Consider the following 16,930-nt stretch of genomic DNA (forward strand, 5'->3'; position numbering starts at 1 on the left):
TATAGAAAGAGGAAATGAGGCCACAATATAAATATGCAAGTAGTTTTCGAAGCCAGTAGCTTCCTTGGGAGCATTGTTGCCAAGAATTGTTGGCCCGACCTCAATGCGTAGATCTTGCAAACGTTCCAGGTCAGCAGTGGGTCTGCGAGCTTCGTCCAAGCGCCGCTTGAGCGCAGTTAGCGAGAAGCAAGCTGATGTGTCTCTAGGCCACTAAAAGTCGGTCTGTGAAAATTAATATGCTTGAGTTACTTGTGTGGGCTAGCTGCATGGCTTCCAGGTCGCAGCCGCCTGGTTTCCCCTCTTGCAGAAATACACGTTCTGCTAACTCAGTCACTATCCACTGAAAATGGAGCTTGACTTATGTCGACTTTCTCCCTCCCTGCACACGAATCAAGCCCTCCTTAGACCGCGTCATGATGTCATCTAGGTGTAAAAGTGATATTTGCTGAGCTAATTTTCTTACCTGCAAGATTGGATTGATTCCTCCTGACAGAACCCCATTCACCCGAATAATTATTTTCCTCAGCTGTGACTTGAGCTTGAAATGCAAAGACTTTGCACAAACATTAATTTTCATAGACTAGCTCAAGTGACGTTTAAACGAAGATCTTACCAAGCATTCAGGGGACTGGGATCGGAGAGTGGCTAAACAAATTCGTGCATGCTTTAGCAGAGGTCCCACACCACTGTTATCAAGGGGGGAGACAGCAGCTGCGTGGGATGAGCTCTGGGTTTATACTTTGGAAGGTACTAGAGGGTAAATCGACCAAACATTAAAAAAAATATCAATATTTAAATGCAGCTAAGAGAACAACGTTTTTAAGTTCTTAACCAGGCGTGGGTAGAAATATTGAAAACGTAAAAAATACTACTAACATTCCAGGAAATTGAGTTGGAGAAAATGTTGTTTGGATATGTCAGTCGGAACAGCCATTTACACAGTAGTCCGCACGTGCGAGGATCACTACCTGGGAACACCCACTTCTCTTCCACCACTTGATGCAGTCGGCAGAAAAATTCAATGTGCTTAAAAAAACTTTCAACATGGGACAATCCACAGGCCCTGACTTTGAGTCCAGAATGTGTGCAGTTTCCACTTTTTTCTGAGCACAAGTTAAACTTGGGCGTGGACAAGGTTTTATGAATCAAGCCCGATTTTGTGGAGATTGTTACAAATTGAAATGGGTTAGTTCAAGGCTTTCTTGGAAATGAAATGATGGATATGCTTTCATTAACAGCTTTTGGAAAGAATCGTGCCATTCAGGCTTTTCCAAATGTCAAGTGATTGTTTTTCTGTATGTTGCTCAATCTGGAATTTTTAAGCGTTTCTTTCTCTAAGCTGGTTAGTGGAACAGACATTCAGAATCCAAACCTATAGCTAATCAAGGTTTAATCTAGGAAGCAAATTAATTGAAATCAAAATGGCAAAAATACAGAAACCCTCATGGATCGTCTGGAATAAATGTTTGAAATTTAGCCTATAAAGAAAAAGCCATTAAAATAACTCGATTGCCTAATAAGGATAATAGGATAATAAGAGGATAATAAAAGCTACCAATCACTATTGAAATCTTTTTTTTAATTTGACGAATTCATTCTTATACCCTACCCACTACTTATCCCCACTGCATCGCTGTCAGAAAAATTGTATTCATTTCAATAAACCCTCTGGCTGGGCCAAAACACAGTTATGAGAGAATCTCTCTTCAACCACTGTTAGCTGCAGCACAAGTAGTAAAGAGCACTACACAATAAAATGCCCACAGCAATTTAAAATAATAGAGAAAAATAAAATTATCAAAAATATACTAAGATCGTTAACATAGCTCGAGGGGAACCGGAGATATGGATTGTTAAAATTTGAAGGCAAAAACTGCTTCGAAATAGTCCAGCACTGTGGAGATATAACAGTTTGCTGTGAACCCAGGAATTAAGGGCAATTTCAGGCCGACTGCGACAGAGCGGATGTCGGATGCACCAAGTGGTTGTCCTTGTCAAACGTTTTTCCTTCAGACGTAGTATCTAACTGGTGGGGAAGCTTATTCTGGTCTAGGCATCAGGTCCCTCTCCAGCCAGGTTTCCTGCAAAGTCTAGTCCTCTTTAGTTAGCTGGGCCCTACTGGCATCAGGAGTCGTACTGCTTTTTGAGTACCTAAAGGAGGTAAACTGGAGGCCAGCCCGTTGGCTCCTGGAGAACAGGTCCAGTCCCTGAGTGCTGGCAGGATTCAAGGGTCCTTAAGTCCTACTTCCAGCAAGAGCATGAGTCAGAAGTCAGGATTGTTCTTTCAGCAGAGCTTTCTTTAGATGGAGTCTTCCCAGGGAGTTCTGAATAGTTGGATTTGGCCAGGTTTATCCTGTACACTAGCTAGTGTTTGGAGGAGTTCTACCACCTAATCCTAACAATTGTCTCGCAGTGTCCCTACCTTCTATTGCAGTATTTCCTTTTTGCCTTACTGCAAAATTACCTAGGAGCCCCTGTTCCAAAATTGTGTGACACAGCTGCCACCAAACAGGCCTCTCTTTGTCTTTGTCAGAACTGTTTTGAACAGTTTTTCCCTTCTTCTGTAGCGTAACTGTCTAGGAGGGTCCTGGGGATGAATGGAAGAAGCCCCTCTTGGCATCCATGTCGAAAGAGATAGTGCTGAGGTGCCCTATGTTCTGCCAAATATTCAGGGGTTGTTAATTTCCCAGCCAATTATGTGTATTCAGGCTCTGAAGAGGTGGTGAGTGGCCGAACTGGTGATAAACCACTTCTGCCTTAGGCAGCCTAAAGTACAATTTTACAAAGTTACTTTTCTGTACAAGTTATAAAAAATCTAATTTCACCATTAAATCAGATGTTTTAAAAAAGCAGGGAATAATTTTGTAACGTTTTACTAGCCCATTCCTTAGCAGAGGCAAAAAGTAAAGGTTTTAATCCCACCTAGGTCTATTCAGGGAATGGTCAGGTGAGGTTTACAAAGTGAAGAAGCTTTTGGATTTCATTTCAGTGTAGGGGCACACTAATATCAATATATAGTGTGGCCTATTTTCATATATGAGCACCCTGCCTCATGGGCTTACAAAACAATTTTAGTGGTGACTAGATTATATAGGGAATAATAAATGACAAGATTACATAGGGAATAATAAAAAATAAGAAGATAGGGATCTCTATTGCCCAGATGAATGCTCCCTACCATTACCAGCACTAGAGATGGTAGAAGCATGTTGGCCTGACCCGGATGCATAGGTCATCAAACTCAAGGAGCACCCACCTCACTTCTAATGTTTTTTTAAACATACCTAAGGTGCCCGCCAATAAAGGGATACCCCTAGATTTACCTCAAGGTTTTTTCAATTTAATTCATCTAGATCCCCTGTCTATCCAGTAGAGTTAATATTCTAATTTAAGTTCAGTCCACCCTGGGTGGGTCTAGGTCGCCAAGGATGAAGCATGCCACAAAAAGCGGGTGAGGATTCCTCATCTAATACAACTGCCATGTCCCTGTAAATCAGTATGCAACTGTTAGCCCAACAAGGGACACAGATTCATTATACATAGACTAAGGTTTGGCCAAAATGTGGAAGTGTCTGAATGACCATTGCATCTTTTTGTGATATATGATTTCTGTTTAAGGATATACAACTGTACCACCTCCTTCTTTCCCTTTGTGATTGATGATCTGAGTGGCTAGAGCTGCTCCTACTTGTACCCAAGAATTAGAAGAGGACTCCAAGGGTCTGTAGGCTGACCTGTGTGGCTACAGAGACAAAACAAGCAGCTGGAGGCCTTTTTCCTGGGGTGACCAGTTACAGCTAGAACGGGACTGGACCTTCTCATGACCTCTGCTGAAGTGTGTCCTGACCCCTGAGTGCTGTCACTGAGGTCCTGGGAGCATTAGAAGTGGCCAAGAGGAGCAGCCAAACTGGCCCATAATAGTCTGAAGGTAGAAATTCTGACTGGACAAAGGCAAGAAAATTATCTGCGCAACAAAAGAAGCTTGGTGGCCGCAAAAGTGAACTTTTCCAGCTCTGAGCTTTTCCCTTCAAAACCAACGGCTTTAGGGTGACCTTGTATAGTGGCTACCTGATTTTGAAGAAAGTTCGTCAGAGGCAGGCTCCATTTATGCCCCGCTGGAGGATTTCGGCTTCCATAAAAAGACTAAGTCAGAAGGTAAAAGCATTGACCGGGATGGCCCTGCTTGGTTTATCCGACCTGTGCTCCATTGCGATTGACCTCAAATTATGCATAGGTCCCAGTCAACTGTGAGCAGTGGTTTGGGATTGGTGCTTTGCTTTTGCATGGCGCATTTGCCATAACATTTCAAAAATTCATATTTCCGGCCCCCTTTATTGGAATTGACTGTTTTATTGTTGCTAAATATTTTGCACATTTTCCTAAGTTAAGACTATCTGCTACTGTGCCTTACCTAGCAAGGGTTGAACCCAGTTTAAGTCATTGAAACTGTTTGACCTACAGGGTTTTGGGACATATTGTGTGAATTACAGTGTTGGGCCAGCGCTTAATTTGATGATAAAATGTGTTGAGGAGTTAGATGAAATGGCGCAAATCTGGAGTTTTCCTTTCACAAGGGTAGGATACTTCCTCTTTGAATGCAGGGCCCAGAGGAGAAAATACTGTGGGGAGGAGCTGATGGCTTCTCTAATCTTACCATGTAAGCGATTTGGAGAAACCCTGTTTATATGCATTTGTTGCCCCAGTTCCTTTATCATTTGGGAAGAAAATACTTAGAAAAAAAAGACCCATACCAGGACTGTAATTAAAGGGATCTAGGACTAATGGAGGTACTGCTTATTTACCTGGACGGTAGTCCTGTTGATCTAAATGGGAATGGAGTAGTTGCACATACATACATACATACATATATACATAAATATTCATATATTTCTCTATTCAGTATTAACAGGTTGATCAATCAATCATATATTTTTAGAGTGCACTACTCACCCGTAGGGTCTCAAGGCGCTTAGGGGTGTGTCCTCAGAGATCAGTTGAAGAGCCAGGTCTTGAGGTCCTTCCTGAACTGAGGCAGCCGTGGCGACTGTCTGACGTGAGGAGGTAAGGTGTTCTAACCTTTTGCTGTCAGGTATGTGAAAGATCTTCCTCCAGCCAAGTACTTCTTTATGCGGGGTACGTTGGTGAGCAACTGCTGGGACAAGCAGAGAGGTCTGGAAGGGGAGTACCAGGTGATGCAGTGGTTGAGGTAGCTGTGTCCACTTTTGTGGAGGACTCTGTAGGCTTGTACGAGGAGTTTGAAGGTGATCCTCTTCTCAACGGTGAGCCAGTGGAGGCTTTTCAGGTGTTCTGTAATGTGTTCTCAGCGGGGGATGTTTCAGATGAGTCTGCCGACGGTGTTCTGAATTTGTTGCAGCTTGCTCAGGTTCTTCTTGGAGGTTCCAGCATAGAGGGCGTTGTCATAGTCAAGTCTGCTCGTGATTGGGCCGTGTATTACGTTTTTTCGGCAGTTGGTTGGTATCCATCTGAAGATCTTTCGTACGAGTCCTAGGGTGTGGAAGCAAGTGAAGGTGACAGAGTTGACCTATCTGGTCATGGTGAGCATTGAGTCGAGGATGATGCTGAGGTTTTTTGCATGGTCAAGCACCCAGAGAGCTGACTGCGCTCCTGTTCTGTACCCCCCCCTATGATCAAAAGAGGTAAGTCAGAGAGATTGGTTTTCTCGACCCAGCCTCTCTAGCCTAAGGGAGGAGCAGAGAGGAGGTGTCACATGACCACTGGGTCTTGGGACTGACACATAGTCAGGAGAAAGGTGCATGGGTGCCCCAGGAAAAGACTGGGGGGACAGCAGTGAAAATCCACTTAGGGAGACACAAGAAAAATAAAGGAAAAGGAAGGGTTTTTGTCTTTGTCTGTGACTGCCTCAAAGGTTTTGAGAAAAAGTCATTTGGGTGAAGACGCTACCTATGACCCTGAGGGCTTCCCAAACAGATTTGCCTATTTCTGGTTGTGGAGCCTTTCGAGGAGCAGGGGCACCACCAAGTGGGTTGCTGTGTTGTATGGGTCACCAGGAGCAACTGGAAGTCTGGGACCCTTTGTGTCGTAGGTCCTGAGATGTTAGTTAGCACCCTAGTTTACAATAAGTGTGTAATGTGGTTGAAATGTTCATTGTGTGAAGTTGAAAGGCTGTGACAAATCTAATAGGCTTGGCTGGATTATTGTAAATGGCAAACATTGTACATGTTTTATTAAACCCTTTAAGCAGATTTCTTTTAATTAACCTAATGGTGGTTGCTAAAGGTTGTAAGACTAATGTATTACGAATAGACACTGTTAAGGCCAGTAGATGTGACTTTTGATTATGAATCAAAAAACAAACAAGGTGATGGATAGAAGTGCCCAGATGTGGGTCCCTTGCTTGCTCTGCCACTGGATTCAATCTAGCCTGGCTGATGAAGGGTGATACCCTGAAACCAGTCCCAGGATGCTTGTTTCCTGTCCAGGGATGACCTGGCCTAGCAGTTGGGGCTGGACTGTTCCCATGGGGAACAGGTTCAAGACTGATTTGCATATGGCTGGGTCCAAACTGGGGTGACGTGGCAAGCAAAATAACGATGGATTTAACCTGTGACTGGGGGTGAGTGCTTGAAAAGTTTCAACACTCCGTCCATCATTTTATTTTGTTTTGTGATGTTACTTTATATAAGTAGTCACATGTAGAGACTCTAGAGACTTTTGTTATTGCCTATCTGGTGTAGTTGGATCAATAAGGTACATCTCAGCTACGATGGGTGTAAATCTGTGTTTAGTGATGCCATGTAAAAATGTATTTGTTCAATAACAGGGATAAATAACTATCCAAAATCATTCTCAGCCCATACTTCGAGAACATGAAGGTGCCTGTCGTATGGTACATGTGGAGGTCTCGCCAAGCGGGTGAGGAACCATGCTACCATAACATCCCAAAACCTCTTGAACAGTAATGCAGGCTTCTTATGTTAGCAGAAATCAAAAGAAAAAAGGGGGGGAGGGAGGGCCTCTGGTCATAGTGGAGTCTGGCAGGACCGAGCCCATTCCCCACTCCTTAAGTTCTTCCTTAAGAAGATTAAAGTGTAGATATGACCCAGGAGTGGGTCGAGAGAGTCGATCTAGGCTCCTCACCAGCATCAACTGAGGGGCCCAGTATATTATTTGAGTATACTTGCAGAGCATCAACTGACTGTAAAGTATGTGAGTCTAAAAGCCGTCTCCTAGTCCGATCTCAATTCGTATGCCGCCCGTAGTTGACTTGTTTAGGGTTAGGTTTGTCTAAGTTGGTGGGTGACCAAATTGTGATCACCTATGATGTGTTCAAAGAATTTATGCTAGCAATCAAGGTGTCAGCTGCTAGGTCTGTTTTTGTGCGAGAACAGGCACTGGATCCCTCTTCGTAGTTCTTGTTTTGAAACATCTGCAACGTTTTTGTATCTGTTCCTTGGACTTTGGACTGGACGCCATAGTGTAATCGGACAATCATTGTTAGGAGCCTTTGATTCTTCTCAGTGTTTTTTGCTTGCCCACCCAGTCCTAAGCTATCTCAGGTGTGTTGAAGCAAAATGATTTTGATTGACAACTGTCAACTTAGCTGGGTACAGGAGGTGGTAATCCAATTGCACAGCAATTTGTTTCTGTTTAACCCCTTCAAAAGACTTTTTTGCCGCTGTTGCGCCAACCTGCTGTGGTCTGGGAAAATCATGAAAGGTGTCCAGGTTTACGTGCCGCTTATAGGATTGCATCTTGCTCCTTGTGGTTAGGGATCCTGGCTATAATGGGCTTGTGAGAGCTTGGGTGGAGGACTCGAAGCAAGGGTCTGATGTGCTCTTTCTATTATAAAGCATGCTGAACATTTTTCAGCCGGCATCTGTGGCTGAAACCACAGAGGAGAGTGTTCTTGGTGAGTCCCTTTGACTCTTTCAGGGAAGCCCAGCAGACGAACGTTGATGCAGTGGGACTTACTTTCCATATCTTCAACAATTTCTGTTAAGATTTTATTAGAGGTGGTCGGTGTGTAAACTTCAGTTTTCAGGTTTCAGATCAAGTCCTCCAGCTCCCCAATTCTACCCTCCTCATCCGTGGCGCTGTCTACTGCACTCTGAAGGTCTTATCGAAAGACTGTCAGGTCTGAGCCTACCTCACGGGTCTCCAATTACCTTTTAGAACTTTCTATTGCTTGTAGTATGGCTGCCATGTCCGGGATGCAGGATTTTTCTTCTCCACTGGCATGCACCTCCCATGTGCCATCTCCCCTGGTGTCTGCATCCCCAGTAGCATCCAATTTGGTGACTTTATCAATCATAGGCCGGTGGCGCCCCAGCGACAACCTATCTTTTAGCACCTTGCTTTCAAGCAGCCCGGAGGTTGAGGCACTGGAGATGTCAAATCTGAACTCCTGCCACTAAGAGACCAGTCATGGCTACAAACAGCTATGGGGCAGTGTCCACCAACGGGCTGGACATGTAGATCCTTCCAGGCTGTGGAACTTGAAGTGATTATGTCCACTTTGTCAGCATGTTTAGTAGCCCAGGTTGTAGTCGGGGAGGGCAGGCGTGTTAATGTCCGCCAACGGGGGTGGACAGTTCACATCAGTTAATTTTTTTTTATCAAGTCTCCCCTGTTGTTGATGGTCAGCTGCAGTTATGTTAAGGCTACACAAGTTTCCTTGCCATCTGGTCTCATCCTATATACCACTGGGCGTCACAGATAAGAGGCAGGATTCAGAGTTGGTTCCCCAACCACAACTTAAGATGTTAACAAGCGCAGCAGTTCAAATGAGGAATTCAGTGAAGGGGGGGGAGTGGTAATATGTACAACACTCAGCCAGGCCTGTTTTACCTGCCTAGGCGGCAGCCGGGCCCTAACAGCAACACCAGCCCTCTTGGGCCACATCTGGCCTCTCTCCCCAGGGGCCGGACTGTGTTATCTTTGAACACCGGGTCGCCACTCACCTAGACCAGTCACCTCAGTCCAACATAAGGCTTCTACTCCACCGCTGCAGCCAAGGTGGTGCTCCCCTCCCGGCTCCTCCCAAGTAATGCTCAACATTGTGACGCAGGTCGGGTTAGGCATCTGCATTTCCAGAGGCAGCAAGGCTACTATGTGGGCATCTGTCAATGCCCCAAAGAAATCTGCATTATCGGGGCGCCATTTGAAGCTGTGATTGGTTACAAATAGGGAGGATTATACAGGACTTAGTGGGCATGCTGGGGGCCTATTGTTATTTAAGCGTCTGCCATAATGGCCGCAAGCCACGCCGCCTCTCTTCTTTGACTTCTGATGCACTTGCTAAGCATTACCTAGGAGAAACCTGGCTATTTCAAATTGCGTCAGTGTAGGTATGCCATTGGGGCAACCTTAACATTCACAGAGAGCTTGACTATAAATCTCTGTTGTAGTAGAATGAATCTTTGCCAAGCCACCATGTTCCACATTATACTTCTAGAAGAATCATTTTCCTGATTAATTTCCAGCCTAACATAGCCCGAGTTACCCCTAATTTACTGCTCCTGCTATGTTTTGGAAATGTGTTATGTTTTTAGTATATGTAGGATGTGATTTGGCTAATAAACACAATTCTCCTCTTTTGTAGAGAGCCGAGAGACAAACTCGATTGATGGATTCGGCGCAATATTCGGAGTTCTGTGAGAGTCGACAATTAAGCTTTTGTAAGTATGTAACAAAAGGCTCAAATGTTATTGGTGGTGTCTAATGCTTCAATGGTAAAAGCTGCACATGCAGGCCTTGTCCGGACAGAGCAATGTCAGTGTGCTCTTTCACTGCCCTGCTCGGAGCAGGAGGCCATCGCTGTATTGTTTACTGACAGAAATCCATGCCAAGAGCTGCTCGACCAAGATGAAGTCGCCTGTGGGGTGTGATCACGCAGTTGTCTGGAAAAGCATTGAAAAGAAAAGCGTCAGAGTAATGTGTAATAAAGGCTTATGTAATCTCTGGGCAGACATGAGTGATGTTCGGGGATGTAGGCTATATTTCATTGGCATGAAGTGGGGCATGTGTTGTTTGGTGTGCTGATTCATTAGCCCATCATACAGTTCCTAGTTAGGCATTATCTGGCGAGTGAAGCTCAGGGCTGTTCACTGACATTGAGGAGAAAAGGGAGTGGGAACAAAGTGCAGACAGTGGTTGGGTGGTTGGGGGTTAATTAAGTGGAACGCACACCACTACTTCCCTTAAATATCTGTGCGAGTCCCCCTTCTTCTTGCATTGTTTCGTGTACTTCTGACTCACTGCTAGGGACTTTGTTTTCCCAACATCCGTCCAAATTTGTTGCCTGACTTCAACCACTTCTCCCAGGATCTCTTCCTTAAGTCCATTCGGCTACTAGTTAGAGAGTTACAAGCGCGCACATTACTCAGTCCTCCCTTTTGCCATTGGCTGCATCCTTACTGCTAACCCGACGTCATCTTTCCCCACTCTCTGTATTTTGAAACTTCCCTGCCCCCGATTCTGTGCTCTTTTTACTTCCACCCCATGTTCAGTTTTGCGGTGCTCTTTCTCTCCCCTTTTGAACCTCGCTTCCCTTCCCTTCAGGCTCCTGAAGTGGTCTGAAGGACCCTTTTTTGTTTTCGACCACTTTTTAGTCCTGGCTTGCAGCTCATCTGTTGCCAGAGTGTCATGTAATCACCAATAAGGGCTGTGAAAGTAGTATTGAGACAGGCTTTGGCCTTCTCTACAGACATCTGGTGGTTTAGAAGTTGTGATATTACTCTTATAAGTAGTTCAATTTGTTGCAGCTGCTAAGGTTATTGTTTACACAGACCCCATGTAAAATGCGGTGGGAAGAACTTTGCTTGGTGTAACCTGTGGCAAATACAGTAGGACAGGGTCTCACATTGTGTACTCTCTGACACATACAATAAGAAGGGGCTGTCAAAGTCACATTTCTGACAAACACAATAGGAAGGGGTTTTACTTTGTGAACTTAATGACAAACACCATAGGAATGGTCTTTACTACTGAGAGACTTTGTAATACAGATCTTTTGATGTGAAGGGTCGAGAGGGTCATGGCGTTAATAGTGCACAAGTGTAGGTTTATGTTCTATACCTAGTTGTATCTGAATACTAGTACTTTCCAGAGTAGAAGTTCTAGCTGAACACTGATTTATTAAGTGGTATGCTCTTTGCTTAGGTCTGAGTTTCTGTCCTATACCACTCCGCTGAGTAAGCTTTGCTCCACCTCACTGTCCCGAGAGTCAAGTGCTACACGGCGCTCAGTTTGGGTCCAATAGTAAGTTGAACTGAGGACTTTGACTCTACCCCTTTGTTCTTTCAGTTATTTCATTGGGCAGCAGTTGTGTTAGCCCATCTCTATGTTTAAATATTTTTTGTTGACGATAGCATTGAATAGAGCTAAAACCCCCATGTTCTATAGCAGCGAAATAAGGCAAATATCTGAGTAACAGTTGGAAACCCCTCAACAGAAATGGAAGAACTTCCAGACAAGACTTGAGATACTACAGAAAGGTATTCTTATCTATGCTCAACATTCACTGTCACCAGTGCTTAATTTGTAAATGAATGAGTACTGGTGCGCAGAAACCTGCGTCTGGTGGAATAAGATGTCAGCGCACCAAATATCAAAGCTGCAGAGGCTTTACTTCACCTCAGGGCTCTTTAATCCACTACCAGGCACTCCCTCCACATTGTATTTCATTCTTGCAGGTTCCTGTTTTTTCCTTTTTGTGCTGGGTTTTCTATCTCTCTTTCTCAGACTTTCTGCTTTGTGCATTTTTCCATTCTCTTGCTATCGGTAAATGTCGGATGCAGAAAAATAATAAGTGCAGGTCCCGAAAATAAGTGGCGGTGATCCCCACCGGGAACCACAGGCTCAAATGATTGTCAGTCAGCAGCTTGCAAAGTAGCAATGAGGGAAAGCAAAGACCAAAAACATCTTAACTGAAAGTTTCTAAACTACCCCACTACCCTCCTAAAAAAAGGTAATTGATAGCATGCCTGTTGCATTCACACTATTCCGCCATTGACTGTTCTCTAGCTATTCTCACATAGCCCCCACAGCAAAGAAATCAGTCCCAAGGCGGGCCTAGATTATCTGAGAATGTGGTTGCCTATTTCACCTGAGAGATCATTTATCTCTTCCCTTGATGTTCCACTCATATTAACACAGTAAAAACCAGTGAGACTTCTGTTCCTGTCGTGTTCAACTCCTGTATGATGAGCATTAGTATTAAGTTTCTGACTACAGTATGAGGACTCAAGTCATGGAAAATAACAGTAATGTATGTATGGGGGTATTTCTATAGCATGAACCTAGTAAAGGCAGTGGCACGATACATGGTCCAATCCTACATGAAGTTAACAAGGAGAGATAGCTGGTTTGTGGACTCTTTTTTTTAAATTAGTATTTTACTGAGCAATGCGCGTTATAGAACAGGTGAGCATAATATCCTGAGCAAATGATCAGGAACTGCAAATAACAATGTCAAAAAATAATCCCAATTATAATGCTTTGCACCATGAGAAAACATTGAATGTAAACAGTTTCCTATTGGAGGGGGTATGTTTTATTAGGAGTTTCCGGAACCCTGATATATATATATATAGCATCTTCACATGCATGATAGACACCTATCCAGCCCCATTCCCCTGACAAAGTCGGACTCATCCAATCGGAAGAGCAGTTGCCTCCCAATTGTTGTAGGAGGTCGTGGCAAAGTGGACCACCACACCTGCACTACTAGTTGGTTTGTCTGTCTGGAAGCTTGTCATCTAGTTGGAGGAGGTAATGATGCAGGGGGGGCGATTTTGCCCCCTCACAGGGAGAAGGAGAAGATAGTATGTGTCCAGTTGCTTCTGACAGTACATTGGATTACGCCCCGAGTCAGCCAACACTGGGGAAGTACTCCTACCCCAGTGACAAGAAACTCTGCACTATGCCATCACAAGAGCAATAGACACATATTTACGCACACTCTGTGGCACAGTTTGAGTGAAACCCAGCAGGGCCATCTTAGAGGATAGTGATAGTCATATCAGTCATAACTGAGGGCCTGGAACACTCTGGACCAATAGGTAGCCACAGGGGGAAGGCACCAAAGGCCATGGATAAAGTCAGCTTCCAATGCTCCTTGTTTGTGTGGACTATTAATGCATTGGGATGTAGTGCTCTTTAAAAAGGTGCATCTTCAAATATTTTCTAATTTACAGCAGTATTGGGACAGTCGTAATGAATATGGCTATGTTGTTCCAAATACTGAGTGCATACCTGGAAAAAGTGTGCTGTCTTTTATTATCCTTCTGAAGACTGCAGTCTGGTGGTGTCCTGGCTACATGTGTGCCAATAACCACGAGAGATGGTAGTTTGAGGGCATGTGGTGGTCACTGGAATGTGTATAAGGTTGTCTCTATGTTTTGTGTTATTGTTATGTGGGTGTTTGAGTTGCCTAGGGCCAGGTGTGATTGTCGGGACTGGCAATATTGATGACTAGATGAGGCACATAAATATATCTTAATTGTACATTTCATTATAACGAATTCCAGCCCAAGGCCTTTCCTGGCCCTAACAGGCCCAAACAGGAAATGCCCTTGTCTGTGTCTGCCCTTTGCAGGGAGCAGGGGCACCCCAAAGAGTTGATAACGTGCAGGAAGTGGTCGCGTCCTGTGCAAATGGATGTTGGGAAATTAAGTCCTTGTGTCTGTGTTCTTTTGAAGAGGGCTTTGGCGCGAGAAACCAGTGATGTCACTTCCTGCGCAGGTGTGTGATGAGAAATCTAGTGATGTCACATCCTGTGCAGCTGGATGATGGGAGTTAAGGTCTTCTTGTCTGGCTTCTTATAGAGATGGTTTTGGCAGAAAACCAGTGATGTCTCTTCCTGGTCAGATGGGTGATGGGTAATAGTCCTCTTGTTTCTCTTTTTCCTTTAAAAATGGTTTTGGAAGGAAATGAGTGTTGTCACTTTTTGTGCAGTTGGCTGGTGGGACGTACAGTGATGGCACTTCCTGTGCAAATTGATGGTGAAAATCCAGTCATGTAATTTCACTACCTTTTTCTGTACGGCAGCTCTCGGGATTCATGCTCTCAGATCATGTGATTTAACAGCCACTAACACTGTAGCTCTACCTCTTTCCCGGGGCTTGGTTTTTGACAGTTTAAAAGCCATCACTATTATAGTAGAATCAAATTCTTGCTACAACTATAAGAACTTAGATTTTGGATTGCGAAAGTCCCTCAGAGAGAGCCTCAGCATTGACCGTAGCTGGGATCTAAAAAAACATATAATTGTTTTTTGTAGCTTCTTCTGACAACAGGTCAATTGGATTTTTGGATGAACTACTAGCGGGACAAAGTCTGCCCCTAACGCTCTCATTTTATGGTCTGGTTTGGCAGCGCAGCTTGTCGCCAGACAATTATGTGAGAATCACCAGGAGAAGGGCTTGGCTCTGCCCACATGTTGGGAGCCAGGAGTAAATGTTTTGAATGGGCGGAAGTTGTATGCTTCCAGAAAAAAGTGCTTTAACTTTTTATGGTGTTTTTCTCTGGCAGCAGCATAGATGGAAGGAGGGCAGTCATTAACTTACATGGATTTATAGCTCTGGTTTGGCAGTCTAACTGTTAGTGACCTTATGTGATCAACAGAAAAGAGGTTTCAGAGTCCTACTGAAAGAGGGGCTAAGGCTGCACTAATGCTTGTCCCTCCTCGGTACAGGATTTGATTGGGCCGAATCTTATGCTACTAGTAAAAAGACTGCATGTATTGCACTTTTTGGCTTGTGGCAAACTTTATAATTGTTGCAGCAAGACTGAGTTGGTTATGGTGGCAAGCCAACAATCATGGCTGCATGTTTTCATCTTGAAATGGTATTATAAAGGCGCTAGGGCTTACATATTTATTGTGAGAAGCGTATGTTAAACTCGATAGGCAGTTAGTTGTGAATTATTGCTCTATATTAATGCCTGCATAAGGGTATCTCATGGAATCTCACAGATTACTGTACTAGGCAAGGGTTTTGATGTTGTCCACCCACTTTGACAAACCCTGGGGGGGTTTCGCTGTGATGATTTTTGGTAGGCCCTATTGAGATGGCCTATACATTGTTTTGAAAGTTATCGTTTTCTACATATTTGTAGTTTTGTAACCGTATGCATGGTGGTTGCCAGTTTATGTGCACCTGTAAAGGCTGATGTTGGGTAAAGTGTAAAGCCAATGTTAAAGGGTAAAGGTTTCATCAGCCCATTGGGAAAAGCACGCCGCATTTCATAGGTTAGATCTGTTTATTATAAAAAGTTATAACAGCCAATAGGCCCGACCTACTTATTGTGAAAAGTATGCGTTAAAGACAATTGGCTTCTAAGGATGGATTGTTATTAAACAGCGCTAAAGTAAAGCCTGTCGGCAGGTACTCTGTTCTAAGGAATTTCACAGATTGCTGTAATAAACAAGAGCTTTGGTGTTGGTGATCTAACTGAACAAACTGTGGGGATAGGGCATATACACTGCAGTATTATATACTAGGCTCTCTTAGGAGAGAGAGTATTTTGCTTTGCCAACTGTAATTTTGTATACATTTGTAATTGTATGACTGTATGGTTAATGGTTGTCTTATGGAAAGCTTATGCTTAGTACAATGGGCTTAAGTTGGTTATGGTGACAAGCCAATGATGAAGGCTACATGCCTGATTGCTTATTATGAAAAGTTATGATAAAGGCAGTGGGCATGACTTACTGATTTTGAAAAGTGAATGTTAAAGCCTATAGGCATTTAACAGTGGATCAGTATTATTCTTAATTAAAGCCTCCAGAGAGAATTTTGTTACATTGAATCTCATAGATTACCTTAGTAGGCAAGGGTTTTGGAGTTGGTTACCTGGCTCTGGCAAACAGTGTGGATAGAAGAGTTGCCCTGTGAGAATCCTTGTTAAGCCCTGTTTGAAGAGATACTATTTTGCTTTGACATCTGTAATTTTTTATACATTTGCAATGTTATAACTGTATACCTGATAGTTGCCGTGTGCAGTTCTAATGCTTTAGATTTCTCCTTGCAGTTCATTTCAGATATAGTTTAACCCCCATTCAGGGTGTCTTATTCGCCTGGGGATCCCATCGTCACCCTCATCTTTGCTTTGGCTTTACAGAGGGACTGAGCTTTACTTATCATGTGAAAAAATTCTACCATTGAATTAATTTGCAAATAATTCAATCAACACATTAAATCTCATCAAACTTAGGTATTTCAATGTTGCTCCTGTATGTTTACTCCCAATATTATTCTTATTGACATACACAAAATGAATCACTTACATATGTATGTATGTATGTAAAATGGAGTATCCATATACCCTGTAACGATCACCTGAAGGCTAAAAAGGAATATTAGCTTCATATGATAATTATGTCTAACATCATTCCCTATTGCACCTCAGCTGAAGTATACCCTATTCAGGTTAGAGCTTGTATAAGTAGGCACGGAACTGCTTCACCAGGATGGCTTACTAAACAAGAGTGGTTTTGAGTGTGGCACAGCATGGACTCAAACACCCACAATTCTTTTGGGCGCTTGACCTGCTGGAGGAGGCTGATTGTTTCTAGCTAGCAATACTTAACACACTTTTGGTTGCCATAGTGCAGGATGCGCCCGGGCCAAGAGCAGGCGCATCTGCAGCCATTCGAGACTGGACCCTACACCTTGTTTGTCTGGCTTTTGAGCCCTCTGTCATAGGCAAACACAAGCAAATTACGACCAGCGTAAGCTCAAACCCCTCTTTAGCAAATCAGTCATTGCATGTCACTAAAGGTACTCGCCAGAAATCGTCCATGTCCTTTTTGACATCCGCTGTGGGGGCCTTAACGGATTAAATTGTTAACGCTGAGGACGAACTTGGCCTAAATAAAAGGCCCATGGAGGTGCCACTCATGGGAAGTAGTCCTGCTGCTGTTAAACCTGAAGATAAACTGGTTTCC

General features: G+C 43.7%; 1 protein-coding gene across 1 annotated transcript in view; it reads left to right on the top strand.

The window, feature by feature from the left end:
- SUPT3H (SPT3 homolog, SAGA and STAGA complex component) overlaps nt 1-16,930 on the top strand; it is a 1,211,638-nt gene that overhangs the window by 781,529 nt on the left and 413,179 nt on the right. The window contains exon 7 of the mRNA XM_069236106.1: nt 9,584-9,659. Coding sequence (XP_069092207.1) covers nt 9,584-9,659 — 76 coding nt within the window. The remainder of the gene's footprint in view (nt 1-9,583; nt 9,660-16,930) is intronic.

The sequence above is a fragment of the Pleurodeles waltl genome, chromosome 5 (genome assembly GCF_031143425.1).
Source record: "Pleurodeles waltl isolate 20211129_DDA chromosome 5, aPleWal1.hap1.20221129, whole genome shotgun sequence".
Taxonomy (NCBI): Eukaryota; Metazoa; Chordata; class Amphibia; order Caudata; family Salamandridae; genus Pleurodeles; species Pleurodeles waltl.